Here is a 17,325-nt window from a genome sequence, read left to right as displayed (position 1 = left end):
CCGATCAGACTGACTGCCTCTCAGTGCTCATTTTTAGCTTAAAAGCCCCTGTCACACTTGTGCGTATAGCCGTTGCGTGTGAGTTGCGCATTGACATTGTTCCATACGCCGCCGTGCGCACTATACGCGTCTCACATGCATCTCAATCGATTTGTGTAAGTTTTATGTTCGCAGGCATACGCACAATATGGCCCAGTAGGCATGATAGTTTTGGGTATGAACGAAATTACGCTTATGCGCAAGTTATACGTTATAAATATGTTTCTATTATTTTGATGTATGTGTTTGGCACATCTAACATATGAATAACGAAACGTGAGTCACACATTCGTCAAAATAATCGAAAAATTCCACAACTGTTGTGCGTACAGCTGCGTATTGAATTCTGTCCATACGCAACTCACACGCAACATGTATACGCTCAAGTGTGACAGGGCCCAAAGATACGAACAACCTAGCCTGTGTTACACCATCTTTCGCTGCCAGGGACTAATGGTCCAATCAGTCGGGTGGGCCGCTAGGAGAGCCATTTAGTTAGGCCAACGAACAACCTATATATCTTTCCTACACTTCTTACTAATAAGAAATACCTGATTTCTAGTGTGCAAAGTACTAGTTGACAGGGACTTGTATTTATATCTTGTACAGTCATACTACCACTGTGCAATGTGGTAGTCAGTTTATAGGCTTGGCCTTTAGAGATACATGGAGTAGTCAGACACCAGCGACTGTAATGTTATTTTGTGTGAAGGTTGATATTCGGCCAGGCCGGGCAGCCGGTCGCGATTTCTGTGTTTTTCTATGTTGGGATGTTATCTTTCTCTAGAAGGTAAACGTGTTTGTTTTTTCTTCGGAAAAACAGCAATGAAACTGACTTGCACAGAGACAACCTGTTGTGATTATATATGTTTATTACACACGTGTTTTCAGGTACAAGGAACGCAAATATCAAATATATGACAGGGTTTAACGAAGCAAAAGCATCAGAAGTTCACTCAAAGTATTTCGTTCTTCACAACACATCCCGACGAACATTCCAGTGCTTCATATGAGATGAAGGACAGAAGATGTTGTGCGGGCAGGTCACTGCTTCATGGGTCTGCGTTAGTTACAATTATATTAGAGCAGTCGCAATGAATGAATGAATGAATACAAGTTGCAAAAGTAGCATGAATCGTACAGCAGTTTGGAAACACAGGGAAACATTTTGTAGTATAGGGAAGTAACACGTTTGATCACAGCACACCACACAATAATTCCGATTCGTTGTCCGTAATCCGCGCTTTTCAAACACATCAGATCGGCTTCATGAGTTCCAAATTATTTTCAGATCATTACGTAGCATAGGTATTACATTGCAAGGTGAAGTTGAGGTGGCCATTAGAAGATGCAATCTTTGCGGTAGTTGAATTTAATACATTTATATCTGGGCTCAGGCATATTGAAATTGGACTTAAAACTACGCTCCATGTAAGTCGACTAACACAAGAATGAATAGAGGGTACTTGTTTAAAGATTTTCGTTCTTACTATCAGAATTTAAACTGTGCCTCTCCCGAGGAACGCCAGATGTGTTTGGTTGCAGGTCGGTCAGGTCCGTAGCTTACTTGACGTGGAGGGCCTTGCCGGGCACGACGCCTGCCTCAGCCGCCCACTCCGAACCCACGTGCCCGGGGATGTTGTCGTCGCCTCGGAGGGTGGCTCTGTTGGGCGAGGTATTAAACCAGGTTACTACATGGAGGAAGCAAGTGGGCCAATGGGAAACAACCACGTGGTATGTTAAGATTACCCTGCTTCACCTATTGTGACATCAGTTAGTCCTAAATCATGATGCTTCTGACTTAGGTAGAAGACATGCTGACCTAGTCCTACAAGTTCGATAACTTTGCTTAGTTACATTTGTTGTTCAGTCCAGAAGTGGTCTCTTAGCCTTGCCCTCAGCAAACTTGTTGAATAAGATATTGTGCTGTATCTAATTAGTTACCGGTATAACTAATCTATCAACGTACGTACCGGTAACAGACAACGACATGAGGTTGTATGCTCACCTGACCATCCTCCTGCTCTGCACCATCAGTCCGACGGCGAGCAGCATCATGGCGGTTCCGGCTATGAGGACGGCGATGCTGGCGCCGTGCACGCTGCTCGCATTCTTCTCCTCCGAAGAAGACTCTCCCAAGGTCGCCTCCCTGCCCTTTCGTTGCAAAAGTTTCTGCATCCTCTCCAGCTGGCTCTGTTTTTTCTGCTCGGACTTCACGTCTGCAGTTTCTTCCTCTGCCTTGGGCTGTTTTTCTTGAGTGTCCTTGCCTTTCCCCGTCTTTCCCTTAATGCTTTCCAAAGCAGATTTTATATCTTCTGCAGCAGGCCCCTTCTTCTGCCCTCCCTCAGCTTCTGAAATTTCGGCGAGGACCCCCTGCACCACACCCTTGACCAAATGTTTCATCCCGTCCCGAACTGCGTCCGTCATCTCTTTCTCCTTTTGGTCTAATTCTTCTTTCTCCTCCGGGGTCGTTTTCCACCATGGTCCTTTACCCTTCCCTTGTCCTCCAGCCTTCTCTTGGCCTTGACCCTTCCCTTTTCCTCCAGCCTTCTCTTGACCTTGACCCTTCCCTTGTCCTCCAGCCTTCTCTTGACCTTGACCCTTCCCTTGTCCGCCAGCCTTCTCTTTGTCTTCAGGCTTCCCTTTGTCTTCAGGCTTCCCTTTGTCTTCAGGCTTCCCTTTGCCACCGGCCTTCTCGTTCTTCTCCCGTCCGCCGCGCCCATAAGCCTTGCCGTCCCCGTCCCCACTTCCTGACCCATCTTCTGGTTCATCTTCCTTGTCGTCCTCGCCTTTGCCGTTTTTTTGCTTCTTGTTTTTGGGGTGCTCCGGGCTGATAATGTAGTCATCCTCGACAACGTTATCAGCCAAACCTCCCTTTTTCATATCACCACGCCCTTTAGCTTTGCTCCTCTCGCCTCCATCCATTTCTTCATCACCGGGTTTCCCACGGCCCTTCTTGCTTGGTGCTGCTCTGACGCTTCGACTCAATGATATTTCCTCCATTGCTTCTTCTTCACCGGTCTGCCCTGTGTCGTCATGCGATAGGTCCAATACATTAGCCAAAGCGTGATAAATATTTTCGTCTAACTGGTGTTGGACCTTCTCCTGGACGGCGTGCACCATTTCTTCCCTTTCCTTTTCGCTTAATTCGGTGGATGCGGCTTCTGCACTTTCCAGCGTCGGTGTACCTTGGTCACTTTCTGCGGGTGTTTCGTGGACTTGGTCTATTTCTGCTTGCTGTTCCAACAGTGCCTCTTGCATGATTTCTACGGTGTGCTCCATTTGTTCTCTGTCCGCTTCGATGGCTTGCTCAATTTGTTCCATTTCCACTTCGACGTCTTGCTCTACATGTTCCACTTCCTCTTCGATGGCTTGTACCGTTTGTTCCATTTCCCCCTGGGCGAGCACGATTCCTTCTATTTCCTCTGGGATGTCTGGTACCACGATAGGTTCCGTTTCCACTTGGACGGTTGGCACCACTATTTCCTGTTCGGTTGGACTATTTTCTGTCGCTGTTGGCCCTTGGTCTTCTCCATCTCCCGACGAAGCAGCGTCGCCTCCTTCTTCCTCTGACGACGGACCCCGCTGTCCCTTTCCTCCTTTCAACGATTCCCTGTCTATGGTTGGCCTTCGGTGCTTGCCTCCCTGAACATCCTCCTCCGACCCCTCCTCTCCGTCTGGTCTTTGGCGCCGCGGTTCAGGCCGGCCTCCCCCTTCCTCTCTGTCCGACGTCCCCTTTCCGGCTGGTTGTCTGTCATGCTGTTCAGGCCGGCCTTTCCTTTCCTCTTCCTCCGAAGACTTCTTTCCGTCTGGTCCTCGGGGCCGCGGTTCAGGTCGGTCTCCCTCTTCGTCTTCCGACGATTCCCTCTGTCTGTCTGGTCCTGGGCGCCGCTCTTCATTCTTGCCTCCACCTCCCCTTTCCTCCGAAGACTTCTTTCCGTCTGGTCTTCGGTCCTCCTGCTGTCCTCCCGTTGCCCCTTCCCCCGATTCCCTCTGTCCTTGTCGTTCCCTTGTCGAACCACCTTTTCCTCCTCCTCCTGTCATTTGCTGGTACCGCTCACGAATAGACGACTGTGGAGATAATGAATGCTCATGATTGTGATTTCATAAGACTAAAAGCATGTTCCGTGTAGCTTACGTGTAAAGAATGTAGAAATTGGCATCCCGGAGGATAATTTCCTATCGTTTTAACGATGTTTTAAAATAACGCTAAGTAACCGTATTACGATCTTACATTGTTTACTAAATTAGGGAGTAAACGGGGGACTGGCAGGAGATATTTTGAACATACAATACAAACAAACTGTTGTAGTCAACTAACTTGGTCGAGCAAAAACAGGTTCATCTTGCCGATCTATGCAATAGCACCAGCTCATGACCCTATCAATAAAACGGACAATCTACGGTAAAAACCTTGAAGGAGAATGAAGGATTCTCTCACCAGAACGTCCCCTTCTGAGGAACCCGCAGACTTTCCACCCAGTTGGAGTTCCTGCAGTTTCTCAGGCGCTCTGTCGCCGAGGCGCGAAAACATGTTCTCCCACAGACTTCCGCCTGTCCTCTGTCGAGTTGAAGCTGTCATCAAACGAAATTGTATGTTAAAATGCCTTCCATACAGATGTAAAATCATTCAGTACAAATAGAAACACAACGAAGAATTATGAGGGCATTATACAAGATTTCTAGCAAAAATGGTAGGTCCATTTCTTTTCTATCTGGTGGGTATCTCTATCACAAGATGCCTTTTTTAAGTACTCACAGGTCGACAAAAACATACAACAGTCAACCCACCTTCTTCCGTGTCTTGTACCTGACTCTCCAGTTGTCGGTCCCGCTGTTCAGGCCGGCCTCCCGTTGCCCTATCCGGCGATCCCCCCTGTCCTTGTTGTCGCTCTTGGGTCTGTGAATCACCTGTTCGTCCTTTTGTCCGCTCTTGGAATTTCCCAAGAATATTGGACTGGGAAGATAAAGAAGGTTCGTACTTATGATTGCACAATACGAAACGCATGCCCAGTATAGTTTACGTGTAAAGAATATGGAAATCGGCATCATGGAGCATCATTTCCTATCGTTTTAACTATATTGGGGAGTAACCTACTGTACGGTGATCTTACCTTTTTTTTACTTAAAATTAGAGAAATAGAGGTAACAGGGCGACAGGCAAGAGGAACTTTGAACCAACAACAACAAAATCCTACTATTGTATTCAATTAACTTGGCCGAGCAAAAAAAAGTTCCATTAGCTTCATCTTGCCGATTTATGCAAATGTTGCCAGCTCGTGGCCCTTATCCATACAACAGACAAGCTGGGGCGAACATCTTGTGGCAGTAGGAAGAATTCTCTTACCAGAACGTTATCGTCCCCGCCCGAGGCATCCGGCAGTTTTGCACCAACTGCTTCAGCGAGGCGGGACTGAATGTCCTCCATCACAGCAGTCTTCCGTGGAGCTAATATAAAACGAAATCGTGTGTTAAAATGACTTCTATTCATTCAGATGAAAAATCATTAAAGTGCAAACAGAATCACGGCTAAGATTTAAGATGTCCATGAGCTTATATAGGATTCAAAATAAAAGGCAAGAATCGTAGGACTATGTCTTTAATTTCCTTTCAGACAGTACTCTTGTGGAAAACACAGCCACAAGATGCCTTTTTAAAGTACTCAGTGGATGACAAACACATTTAACACTCATTCAACCCACCTTGTTGCCTGTCTTGAACCTGATTCTCCTTCACAGAGGTCTGAGAGGAGAACAGAAAAACAGAATTAAAAACAAAAATTGTTTTTTCATTCATGCGCATATCTTCATAATCCAAAGTTTTACCAAAAAAAACGTATTTCGTGATGCTCATCTTATTTCACAAGAACATATCTTCTACCTGCTCGGCGTCAGGGGCAGGCTGTTGTTTACCCCTTCCTCCAGTCTTGGATTCGGCGTACTGCTGCATTCGCCCCTTCGCGGACTCGAACATTTGCTGTATAGACGATAGAGTGTCGTCGGTCTCCCCGCCAGTGCTGGTGCTTGTCTTGCCTGATGTCCGTATCTTCTTCCCCCCTGCTTCACCGCTGGTCATCATCCCAGCCAGCAGCAGCAGGACGAGACACAACTGTGCCCTAGCCCGAGAAGCCATCGGTGCGGCCTTTGAAAACTCTGCAAATTCTGCAAAGACTATCTGTCTGCTGAAGCTTGTAACGACGAGGCCGATCGGTTGGAAGAGAGTGTGGTTGAACTGAGATTTCCGTGCATTTTTATAGGCATGATGTTTTGCTCGGCACGTGTCTGAGCACAATACCGTTTAATCTAGTTTGCCACTGTTATGTTTGGAGATGTTTCTCGACAATGGACATGTAATTAGATATTCAGTTTAAGCCAGGCTTAAGTTCTAAAAGTGCGTCAGTCTTACGTAGAACTACGTAATCCTTTCCTGTTTCTAAAACTGTTTTTGCTAATACCATTAGCTACTTAAGCTTTTTCTCAAGTTGCATCCGACGATCATCTTTAACTTATGGTATGGCACTAGTATTTTAGAGGGCAGAAAATGGAAACGAAAAAAAAAAACGGAAAGAGGATCACCAGAAACTACATGTTATGTTCTCAGAGAGCCGGTTTCGTTACCGACTGTGATCTGCATAAGTCCGTTTCATTAGTGCGTTTGAAGGAGTTCAAGAGGATTTTTCTCAGGCTATTTCTCAACCGTGTTTGCCCCGAGGCTGCTGTCGCACGGTACGTTTCCACCAGTTCAACGGTGCTGGTAGATTATCTGTGTTCTAGCAGTCGGAAACTCTCGAAATGATGAATGGTGATTCTTTCATATCAAATAGGTGCAAAAAGTAACTTATTACATTGGTGACCATAATTTTATGATTAGATGAAGTAGAATTCCTTTGCATCAGTTTGCTTGCGTCACAGCATGGGAATGAGTATTTTAAATTCCAACACAACAATCCCACAGACAAAAAGGCACTAACTTATAAACATCCTAACCGTTTTAGCGCCTCTTTTTTTCCTGGGGGGTTGTTATGCTGAAATTCAAACTACCCATTCCCACACTAAGACGCAAGCAAACTGATATAAAGGATCTCCTGCGTCATCCACGATATTTGATAATCCCTCGCTCTAAGTTGTTTTTGGTAGTTTGAAAACCGTTTTCAATGCAATGACCTTTAAAAACGGCATTGTCTAGGCCGAACAACTTACTGTGGTCCAAACATCCATTACAAAAAGGCGGATTTCCAAAACATGTGATCAAGCGGTCTTTGAACTTAGGAGAAAAGAACGAGAGTGTTCTAAGGGCAAGGCCGCTCGAGACCGGGACACAGCCTTGAACATGCTTGTGTAGAAACGATGAAGGACAATGTGTGATCCAAACGGAGACAGTTTTTTTTCCAACTCAGACGGTTCAATCCCTTCTTGAAGTACAAGCCAATACCTTTAGGAACTATAAAACTAAACAACACATGATTTTGAATAGTTTTCAAAGATGCAAGAAAAAATAACCTGACAGAAACTGTTTCTCAGCCACAACCAAGTATCTCACCCATGTTAACAAGAGATCAGTACTTCATATGACTGTTAATCAATCATCCATTACCTTTTGTCATTGACTGAACGAAAGGTAGTGGATGCTACCTGAAACGTCTGACCGTTTCCAAAATATCTAGTTGCTTGCATATCTAGTTACCTTGATGCTAAACCTTCATCAACGTGCATATGACTGTGTTAGTTATGTCCACATGTACACATCAGCAATGACAAGGCAACACAGATGACGCTGATGCTGTATTTTTGCATGTGTTTATTAGATTTTATGCGTGCTCGTTTCAGCTATATAAAGGATGCTAAAAAGAGTTCTTACATCTAAAATAGTTGCACTTTGAAATTGTCATTGAGAACCACACTTTATGTGACACGTGTAGAGAGATTGAAAAAGAATGCTAAGATATTAAACATAGCGTCATGTGGGTCCCGGGCCAGGTCTGATCACCTTCATCAATGTTGGGTAGTCTAGATGTCGAGGTTGGTGGTCGGCAGGGTGGTTTTGCCTTCATGACGGGACTGCCTGGATCTGCAGGGAAAGCGACAAAATAAACTTCGTAAGAAACATGCGATTTCATAACAAGATGTTCTTTTGAAATCGTTATTTGACTCTCTAAGATATAGATGTAGTGTCTGTAACGCAACTCTGAGGTATAGATGTAGTGCCTGTAACGCACCTGACTTTCAGCATCACTGCGATGACGACAACAAACAGGGCTGCCCCGGTCACTGCTGCGACCACGGCTACTATGTTTGGTCCCTGAACGGCGGTGCTGGCCTTTTCCTCTTCGGCATCGCTGTGCTGGGCCAAGTGGCGCGCCGCTGAGACGTCCAGCAATGTATCCGGGACATTCTTGGTGTTGAAACGGTATTCGGGATTTCGCAGGGAAGCTTGACGTTTTTGCAGTAGCGATGCAAAGTTGTCTAGTTTGTCCGCTGTTCTCGGTTCGGATACGCCAATTCCCAAACCGGTTTTGAACTTTTGAAACTCCGGCTCGTTCTTGTCATCCACGTCATAGTCCAGGCCCAATTCGTCACCATCTTCCAATTCCTCCAGCTTTTCCCCCAGTTTGAGTATTGGTACAGCATCCTCCATTGGTTGTAAGATGTAAGCAGGATCGTCAAGCTCGTCTTCAGGCTCAGGCTCCGGATCTTCGTTCTCATCGCCCACCTCCTGACCCTCCACCTGCTCTTCCAACCCAACTTCCGATTCCATCGATGCTTCATCATCAAGCCCATCATCCATCTGAAGTTCTGTTTCGATGTCTTCGTCTGGTTCAAAGCCATCTGTTGATTCTCCAGTGGGCTCCGGTTCAGATTCTAAATTGACGAGGTCTTCTTCATCGACTGCTTTTTCGTCAATACTGTTATCTGGGAGCTTGAATGTACCCTCTGCGTTCTTATTGAAGTATCTATTGCCTTCTTCCAATCTGACCTTGTTGTTGTGAGTGTGTATGGTGTAAGGTCTGTAGGCTTCCTTCTTTATACTGAGCAGGATATCATTGACGGTCTGGATGTCGACTTGACCGCTTCGCAGCTGTTCGCGAAGTTGCTCCACCGGGACGCCGCGGCTGCGTGAGATCTGTTCTACAGCTCGATCTGTGATTGGTGCATTGAGGAACATGTCGATCAGGCGCTGTGTTTCCAGTAAACCAGCTGCCTCAAGCTGCTGGACCTCTGCAATGGCCTCCTCTTCGGACAGTTTCATCATGTGGAAGTAAACACCGATCCACGTTCTCCAGTCCTTACGACTGCGGAGCAATTTGAATGGGGCCATGGACGGCATCTCTTTGTCACAGAACCTACTGATAACAGGGTGGCCGACGTCAACCCTAGCGCAGATGTATGATTTAACAGCATCCAAGACTTTGTGGCCCCTTTTCCAGGCTTCTGGCCCTTGCAGTTGATACTTTCTGGCAGGGTGCTCATAGGGAGGCGGAGGAACCCGTTTGACAGCAGCAATATTTTGTGGTGATTTGGCGTTTAGGTCTTCCATATTGCCAGCACTGAAGTTTTGGGCTGGATTGACCCGGGTTTCAAGATCATCCACTATGGTAGTAAGACCTTGTAGGCCAGCTCTGAATTTGAAAATTAGCTTCTGCACCAGTGGATCACTATCGTCAGCGTCACCGTACACGTCTTCGTTGTCATCATCATCATCATCATCATCATCATCATCATCTTCGTCTTCATTTTCCTCTTCTTCTTCTTCATCATCATCATCATCATAGTCATCGTCATCCTCATCATTGCCGCCATCTTCATCGTAATCTTCTTCACCGCTTGAATCGTCTTCGTCATTCTCGTCATAGTCATCACTTTCCTCTTCGTCGTCATCAAGGTCGTCTTCCTCATCATCCGCATAACTCTCATCGTCATCTTCATCTTCATCATCATAACTTCCGTCTTCGTCACCTTCGTCTTCGTAATCATCATCACCATAAATGCCATCGTCGCCATCATCACCATAAATGCCATCGTCATCATCATCATCATAGATGCCGTCTTCGTCATCATCACTGTCGTCTTCGCCATCATCATAACTGTAGGCGTCATCCTCATCGTCATCGCCACTGTCTTCGTCATCACCATCATTGCCGTCGTAGTCGATGTCATCCTCATCTCCGTCGAGGTCTTCGTCATCGTGATACTCGTCGTCGTTATCCGCACTGTCAACAGTGTCGTCTTCGTCGTCGTAGTAGTCTCCCTCCATCTCCTCATCATCACTTGGATCGATGGCAGTCATGATGGTTTGGTGGATCGAAGCGATGTGTTTGTGCATCGCGTCGCGATCAGCCTCCATTGGTTTCAGAATGCTGTTGTCATGGAAATAAGTGCCGAGTTTCTCTGACTTCTTGATGCTTTTCTCCAACCTTTCTAGGTCAGGCCCCGTCTGCTTTAACAGCGCCTCAATCGTCGCCAACTGATTCCACTTGGGGCTTTCGTATCTTCCCTTTGCATCTGCCATGGAAACGGGAAGCTGAGGAAAATCTCCCCACCGTGGTTTTAGCTGTGTCTTGGTCAATCCACCGACGCCACCTTCCTGTGTTTTTGGAACCTTCCTATACGGACTAGGAAAGGAATATTGTTGATCATAGCTCGGTGGCAGACTCTTCATTGCCATCTTTGCTGCTTTCATGGCTCTGTTGACAGAATCATGCATGGTAGACGGATTGACTTTGTTACTCTGAAAGAGGTCGTACTTTGCGGCCATGGGACCGGCGAAAGAAGACCGTTTCTTTCTGGAAAGCTGCGGTCGGGTCGATACTGTTGACTGTCCCTGATTATTCATGAACGGCAATCTCTTCTGAAGCATGTAGATGCGCTCAAGCATGGCCTGAGCACGTTTAGATTGGGGCGACGACGGGTCGGTTTGATACTCCGTCTTTAAGATTTTTTCAAACTTCGCCTTGTATCTGTTGAGCCTTGAGTATGGGTCCCGCAGCGGTTTTCGTTGTTGTAGTTCCGGCCGCCTCTGCTGTAAGCATGAAATGTTTAAGGTGAATATTTCTTACAAATCATGCAGAGTATCTATTGTTTCGAACAAAGCTTCATTCGTATCGTGACGTAAAAACGTCTTTGAATGAGAAACATCAGCCATGGTGTGGAACCACCTAGTGAAGTAACTGTGATGTCTAGCTTCATTTGAACAGCGATAGCTATATATAGACTCACCACTATTGGATATATAAACACCATCCCTGAATAACGACATTGACTTTTCGTTCTGAAATGCCACGACCAGTGATATGCGCCACGCTGCATATTTTCCTTCTTGCGGGTTTTTGCTGCGTTCAGTTAGTTACGATACCTTCTCCATCGGAAACCTGCGAGTCCTTCCACATATCGTCTCGAAATCCATGGGCATCTACTGATTGACACAGGCCAGCACAAAATAAGCCAGCAAGAATGGAAACTTCAGTTCAGATTTCAAAACGAAGTTGGCCAAATCGTCAACCTTTCCAGGTATACGTATATATAGCCAAATGTTTTGATAAAAAGCAGTGGATCTCATTGTGTGAGATGTACGTTGACTGTATTTTATGCAATCTATGTATTGTATATGTATCCCGGGAAGAGTAGCGGTCACTAGACAGTGAAAGGAGAGGATAAAACACCAGTAAACACTTGTAAATAGCAAAGCAGCGTAAAAATGTACAAAAATTGGACATACCATCAGGCTGGACCTGTCAGACGATCGTTTGCTCCTGGAGAGCTGGGCTCGTGCAGTGTCGTTTGAAGCGCTAGACATGCTGTTTGCTGACGTTTCCTGCCCATGCATATGGGCCCTTCTCCTGGACAGGAGCTTCAGAAGCCTGGTGATGTGCTCGAGTCTTTTAAGGAGGCGTTGAGATCGAGGCGACGTGCCGGACTCTGCCTGAAGAAGTTTTTCCAACCTCTTTTTATAGAAGTTGAGCATTGGGTATGCTTGTCTATCCCGTTGCAATTGTTGTGTTGTCGGCCTCATTCTCTGTAAGCAGAAAACAGTGAATGAATGTTAACATACTCTACAAATTTACTCCAAACAAAAGGAGGTGAAAGAGTTTGTTCTATTGTTTAAAAGAGAGTTGCAATCTTATATGATAAAGTAAGACATCTTTGAGAAATAAACTTAGATGCCACGGTGTTGAAGCTGATGAGGATATTCACGAGTGGGAGCTTTGTTCAATACACGGCGTTAATGTAGGAACATCGCTTTCAAATTCACATCAGCAGAAGCACTACTGTGTAACATGGTATTGAATTATCAAGAGCAGCGTAGATTTGACGAATGGACTGGTCGTCGATGATGGTGGTAAAATGACATAGCCGGTAAGGTGCTGTTTGTTATTTCCGTAACAAATGCACAGAATTATTTTTACTCTGAGACAAACGTGAGCAATGTAAATGTGGAAATCATGTTTGCCATATCGACATCACGTGAATGTTAATTACCGTGATGATCAGTAGCATGTCACATGAAAGCAAACCAGAGCGAGAACTGAAGGACAAAGACCACTTGCAAGCTTCTCTACAGCAGATCTAGATGGTATTCTGTGGGACTTACGTTATATGATCGCCTGTTCCGCGCCAGAGCTGTGTCGTTCGGAACGCCAGACGCGTTGGTCGTTGGTCTTCCCTGCCCACTGGTCACAGCCTTGCTGGGCGGCTTTCCAGTCTGTAAAGTCTGCCGTCTCTTCAGATACTCGACGATACGCTCAAGCCGTTCCTGGAGATGTTTAGATCGGGGCGACGTGCCGGACTCAGTCTTCAACATTTTTTCCATCTTCGCCCTGAGTGCGTTGAGCATCCGCATAGCTTGTCGGTTCCGTTGTCGTTGCATGTTCAACAGGCGTGCTGCGCGCGCTGCTGCCAGCTTCCTGTTTTGTTCTTGTGTACGCGGAAACGCGATTTTCTGTAAGCAGTGAAAAAACACACAAATGTAACGTTGAATGTACCCGGTAGATGCGAGATAAAAGACAGCGAACGAATATCCAACTCCAGCCCAAAGGAGGCGGGGCTCCAGTTTTGTCTTGGAAACATCAACATTGATTACATTGATAAGTAGAAGCTTCACGTGAATTGAACACAGAGTAGGTACATCCCTGTTTTACACCGACATAACTGCTGAATAAACAAGAATAATTGGTATTATCTGAAACGGCGCAAAATTGACGAGGACTACCCATTGATGACTATATGCCGCTAGTAAAGCCCCTTTCACACATGTGCGTATACTACAAGTTTGAATGAGTTGCGTATCAAAAAGTTGTTGGTTTAGGTTAAGTTTGCAGTCGAAGAAGCCATTTATTTGGTTCAATAACTAGGCTGCACACCGGTGGGTCAAAGAAGACAACAATTTCTTCGCAACTTTTGCTAAACCAAAATAGTGTTGATGCGAAACTCATACGCACGCACTTGAAAGTTGTGATAAGACCCCAAGGTGGGGGTAAGAAAAAGCGAATTACATTTCTATCCATATAAACATTCATGCGTACACACTCGAGATCTGCCAACATCTACCAACTGACACAAGGTGCTAACCACAACCTACATGGTCATGGAAGTTCCACCCGACCTTTACAACCATATTCACATCGTCAACATTTGCAGTAGTAGTAAGTATTAGTATTGTATCTCAGCAAACCAGTGTTGAAATGTACAAAACTGGGCTTACCCTCTGGCTAGACGTGTTGCGAGTTCCATTCACGGGCCTGTACTTGCGCCTAGCGGAAAGATACGCGGCCCTGGTCCTCTTGTTATCTGTGGGCCTGTTGGGTGTAGTGTGCATTCTGGACCTCCGCCGTTCCAAATATCGCTGCCTTACCATGGCGTTGTGATCACGCCAGTTGACTCGGTGTTTTGTTCCAGGTGAAGTATGGGGTGGCTTTTTACCACTCTGCGGTCCACCTCGTTTCCGCCAGTTCTCTGGGACAGCTCCCGCCTTACTTCTCCCCGCGTCAGTCTGATGCATCATGTCACGGTCTGGAGCGGCTCCACGATCTTGGCCAGCTCCGCGCTCTTGGTCAGCTCCACGCCCTTGACCAGCTCCGCGCTCTTGGCCAGCTCCACGCTCTTGGCCAGCTCCGCGCTCTTGGTCAGCTCCACGCCCTTGGCCAGATCCGCGTTCTTGGTCAGCTCCACGCACGTTGCCACTGTCCTTTGTTCCTGGTTCAGCCCGGGGTGGTTTCAATAATCCACCTCGTTTCCGCCAGTTCTCTGGGATAGCTCCCGTCTTTCTTCTTGTCGAGTCAGTCTGATGCATTATGTCACGCTCTTCACCAGCTCCACGCGCTTGACCAGCTCCACGCTCTTGGTCAGCTCCACGCACGTTGCCACGGTCCTTTGTTCCTGGTTCAGTCCGGGGTGGCCTTTCTTGAGGTTTCAATCCGCTTCGTTTCCAGTTCTCTGGGATAGCTCCCGTCTTTCTCCTCCTCGAGTCAGTCTGATGCATCGAGTCGCGGTCTTGAGGAGCTCCACGCACTTTGCCTTGGTCCTTTGTTGCCGGTTCATCAGGTTTCAATCCGCTTCGTTTCCAGTTCTCAGGGATAGCTCCCGCCTTTCTTCTCGCTGAGTCAGTCCGATGTATGGAGTCACGGCTGGAGGGGAAGGTGGAGGGCGCCGGTTTGGGTACGGGTGGTTTGCTTTGCCGCAACTCGCTTGCCTTTCCCCTGCCTCCCGACAAGTCACGGTTGTGTTGATTCATGGACGGAATTGGCCGTTTTCCATTCATCATCTTTGCCTCCGGTGTTGCCGGTCGCTTCTTCATCTCTTGCATGTGGGAATCTCGGTATCGCTTTTCTTCTGACGACACCGGATAGTTACCTCCTTGCTTCATCTGACGCGGATCCTTGTACTTTGGCCTCTCCGCGTCTGTTTTGTCGTATCGTTGATCGCCTGTCTTGGTAGAGGTCAATTTCCCCGCCTCGTCGCCCCACTCTGTTGCCAGTGTCCTGCTTTCCTCATCCACGGGCATACTCTGCTGGACGTCAATGGATGCCGGCTGCTGTCGATGAGGCATTCTGCGATCTGCAAAATCCCAATTGGTTTAAAAAGACTTTGATAGTATTAGATAGAACTGTCCCTCAACATGTCCTGCGAGTTTACAATAGCCTGGTATCAATCCTCTTCTAGTTTCGGTTCGCTCCTCTGATCGCGAATATTTGGCAGGGAAGCGATCAGAGTAGCGGACTGGAGTTAGAAGAGGATGGATACCAGGTCAGATTCAAAACTGTTCAAAGTGAATGTTCACTACGATTTGTTTCGAAATCAAGACTGCGACTACCTTCTGTGTCAAAGCTCAAGCCTGCGCGCGCACGCGCGCGTGTCTGTCTGTATGTCTGTATGTATGTGTGCGTGTGTGTGTTTGTTTGTTGACTTTAGACAATAGCTATGGCACGTTTAAATGCGTAGCTTGAACAAAATGTGCTGCATCCTGAAACAAACATGATTAACTATTAATCAGAGAAATATACATTTCTAGTGTTTACATTTCTTTGCAATGTGCCATAGTTTTGGTTAATTCGCTTTCTTTCACCAGGAGATGGACATGATTAAACAAGTGCCATTCTAATTCATTCAGGTATCGTTTGAACACTTATATCTCTTACCTGGTGTGTAAATTATAGACGCCAGCATCAAAGTGAATATCCATTCTTTTTATGTTGTCAATATCCAAAGATCGGAGAATCCTATAGAGTTCGGACATTCTAGTTTCGTAGCTACCTTCGTGTTCGCGCAATTGACAGGAGGGGGTTTGCACGACATCCCAGGGCCTGCCTTTTTCTCAGACAAATGTACTGACTCTGCTATGGATAGCCGTTTTACGGTAAACAAATTGTGACTCATCCCCAAAAGTTCCAACTTCTGGATAAAGGTAGTCTCAACCGGGCCGGTGCCTCTCTGTACACTGAAAATAGACTCCCCACAATAGAGGCCTCTGGCAAGTACTCCCTCTTTTGGGCAGATTTCTATTTTTTCAGTCCAAATACAGGTCTGGTGGGGACTATACATAGATATGCAAACGAGGAATGTGTGTCAAAAGCTATAATACGAGTCTACGACCACACGCAAGAGGAAACAGCACGAAATTGTCACCAAGAACAGTATGATGATAGTACAGAACTAAAAGTCATCTGTATGCAGAACTCTCCCATGCAAGAGTAATCCTCGAATGACGTTTTTCATTATTCGTACCTGTGCGTGGGTCCATCTCGTCATATGGAGGGCGTCCCGCTTTCGCAGCGTAGATGTCTTTCACGTCATCTGGCACTGGGTCAACGGCAAAAAATGGCGGGGCGGCCGAATCGTCCTTGAAATCGGCCTTGAAGGTGTCGGCGACCGGAGGAGCGGCAAGGCTGTTACTCACGACCATGCCCGTCACCAGAGCGACCAGAAGCCACCTGGCCATGGCTCTCTGGAACGATAGCACACAATTTACTCCTCATTTCAAAGTTGAAAAGGTGGAAATGTATCAACAATTCCATCTCACACAGATGGATGCTGCTTATACTACGTCTACGGGCCAGGTCACGTACGTCGTACGATCGTCGGCTGCAGAATAGTCGTGCACGTGTTCTGAAAAATTGAACTCTTTTTCCAGAAAAGTTTGTCTTAGATCCTTGGCGGTGGTTGGTTCTGTCACAGCCCGGCATCCAAATCATACGACGACCTACGACGAATGTAACCGCGCCGTTCCACGAAACAAAGTTGACATCTCAAGACGGAACGAAAAGTTATCGAGAATTCAAGTACACCGTTAAATACTTACTGGTGGATTTCACGACTCTATGTGAAGACTGTTGAAGACGATTTTCTTGAGATCGTTGCCTTGAAATGATGTGGCGAAACCAGAAACAGAACCTTCGCCTTATGTGCGCTACTTGCAGAGGCGGGCTTCTTATAAGGTTTGCTGTAATCTCCTGCTACCATGGCAACCAATGAAATTTTTCATCAAGTTCAGCCGGTGATTTACTTAAAACTATCGCGCAGCAGGAATGTGTGGGAAAGGGACCACCAGGGTTGCCACCGACGGAACTGTATGAATATGCAAAATTTTACGAAATGAAGTAGTCAGACCTTCAAATAGACCCGATTTACACCAGCACTTTTGAGAGTCGACTCAGCGACATGTAGTTGACTCAAAAACGCGTGTGTAAATCAGGTCACCAAGCACGCCTACAGCACTTGGTGGCAACAAGTTCCACACTATCATAGTGCTTGGGAAGAGCATGGTTCTCTTCCGTTTCCGGTGGTCCTTCTAGTGTGT

General features: G+C 46.5%; 3 protein-coding genes across 4 annotated transcripts; all 3 read right to left on the bottom strand.

Annotated features, from left to right (window-relative positions):
* Positions 1-921: 921 nt before the first annotated feature.
* LOC136433730 (ABC transporter F family member 4-like) lies at positions 922-6,487 on the bottom strand. The gene is made up of 7 exons (XM_066426188.1): positions 5,920-6,487; positions 5,742-5,781; positions 5,387-5,487; positions 4,831-4,996; positions 4,481-4,614; positions 2,048-4,110; positions 922-1,702 (listed from the first exon to the last, which is right to left on the bottom strand). The coding sequence occupies exons 1-7, from the start codon at positions 6,169-6,171 to the stop codon at positions 1,603-1,605; spliced, it is 2,856 nt and encodes a 951-aa protein (XP_066282285.1). The 5' UTR covers positions 6,172-6,487; the 3' UTR covers positions 922-1,602.
* A 1,331-nt stretch (positions 6,488-7,818) lies between these two features.
* Positions 7,819-14,087, bottom strand: LOC136433728 (uncharacterized). 2 transcript variants are annotated; one of them, XM_066426186.1, is made up of 5 exons: positions 13,735-14,087; positions 12,625-12,972; positions 11,752-12,048; positions 8,255-11,055; positions 7,819-8,106 (listed from the first exon to the last, which is right to left on the bottom strand). In XM_066426186.1, exons 1-5 carry the CDS (start codon positions 14,032-14,034, stop codon positions 8,046-8,048), a joined length of 3,807 nt encoding a protein of 1,268 aa, XP_066282283.1. In that variant the 5' UTR covers positions 14,035-14,087; the 3' UTR covers positions 7,819-8,045. The 2 variants fall into 2 exon arrangements, with proteins under 2 accessions (XP_066282283.1, XP_066282284.1); XM_066426187.1 differs by having other exon boundaries at positions 8,255-11,052.
* LOC136431999 (eukaryotic translation initiation factor 3 subunit A-like) lies at positions 14,036-17,308 on the bottom strand. The gene is made up of 4 exons (XM_066423010.1): positions 16,828-17,308; positions 16,254-16,473; positions 14,168-15,086; positions 14,036-14,042 (listed from the first exon to the last, which is right to left on the bottom strand). Exons 2-4 carry the CDS (start codon positions 16,465-16,467, stop codon positions 14,036-14,038), a joined length of 1,140 nt encoding a protein of 379 aa, XP_066279107.1. The 5' UTR covers positions 16,468-16,473; positions 16,828-17,308.
* Between the last annotated feature and the right edge of the window lie 17 nt (positions 17,309-17,325).

The sequence above is a fragment of the Branchiostoma lanceolatum genome, chromosome 4 (assembly GCF_035083965.1).
Source record: "Branchiostoma lanceolatum isolate klBraLanc5 chromosome 4, klBraLanc5.hap2, whole genome shotgun sequence".
NCBI lineage: Eukaryota > Metazoa > Chordata > Leptocardii > Amphioxiformes > Branchiostomatidae > Branchiostoma > Branchiostoma lanceolatum.
Note: the sequence above shows the minus strand (reverse complement) of the source record. Positions and strands in the feature narration are given on the sequence as shown.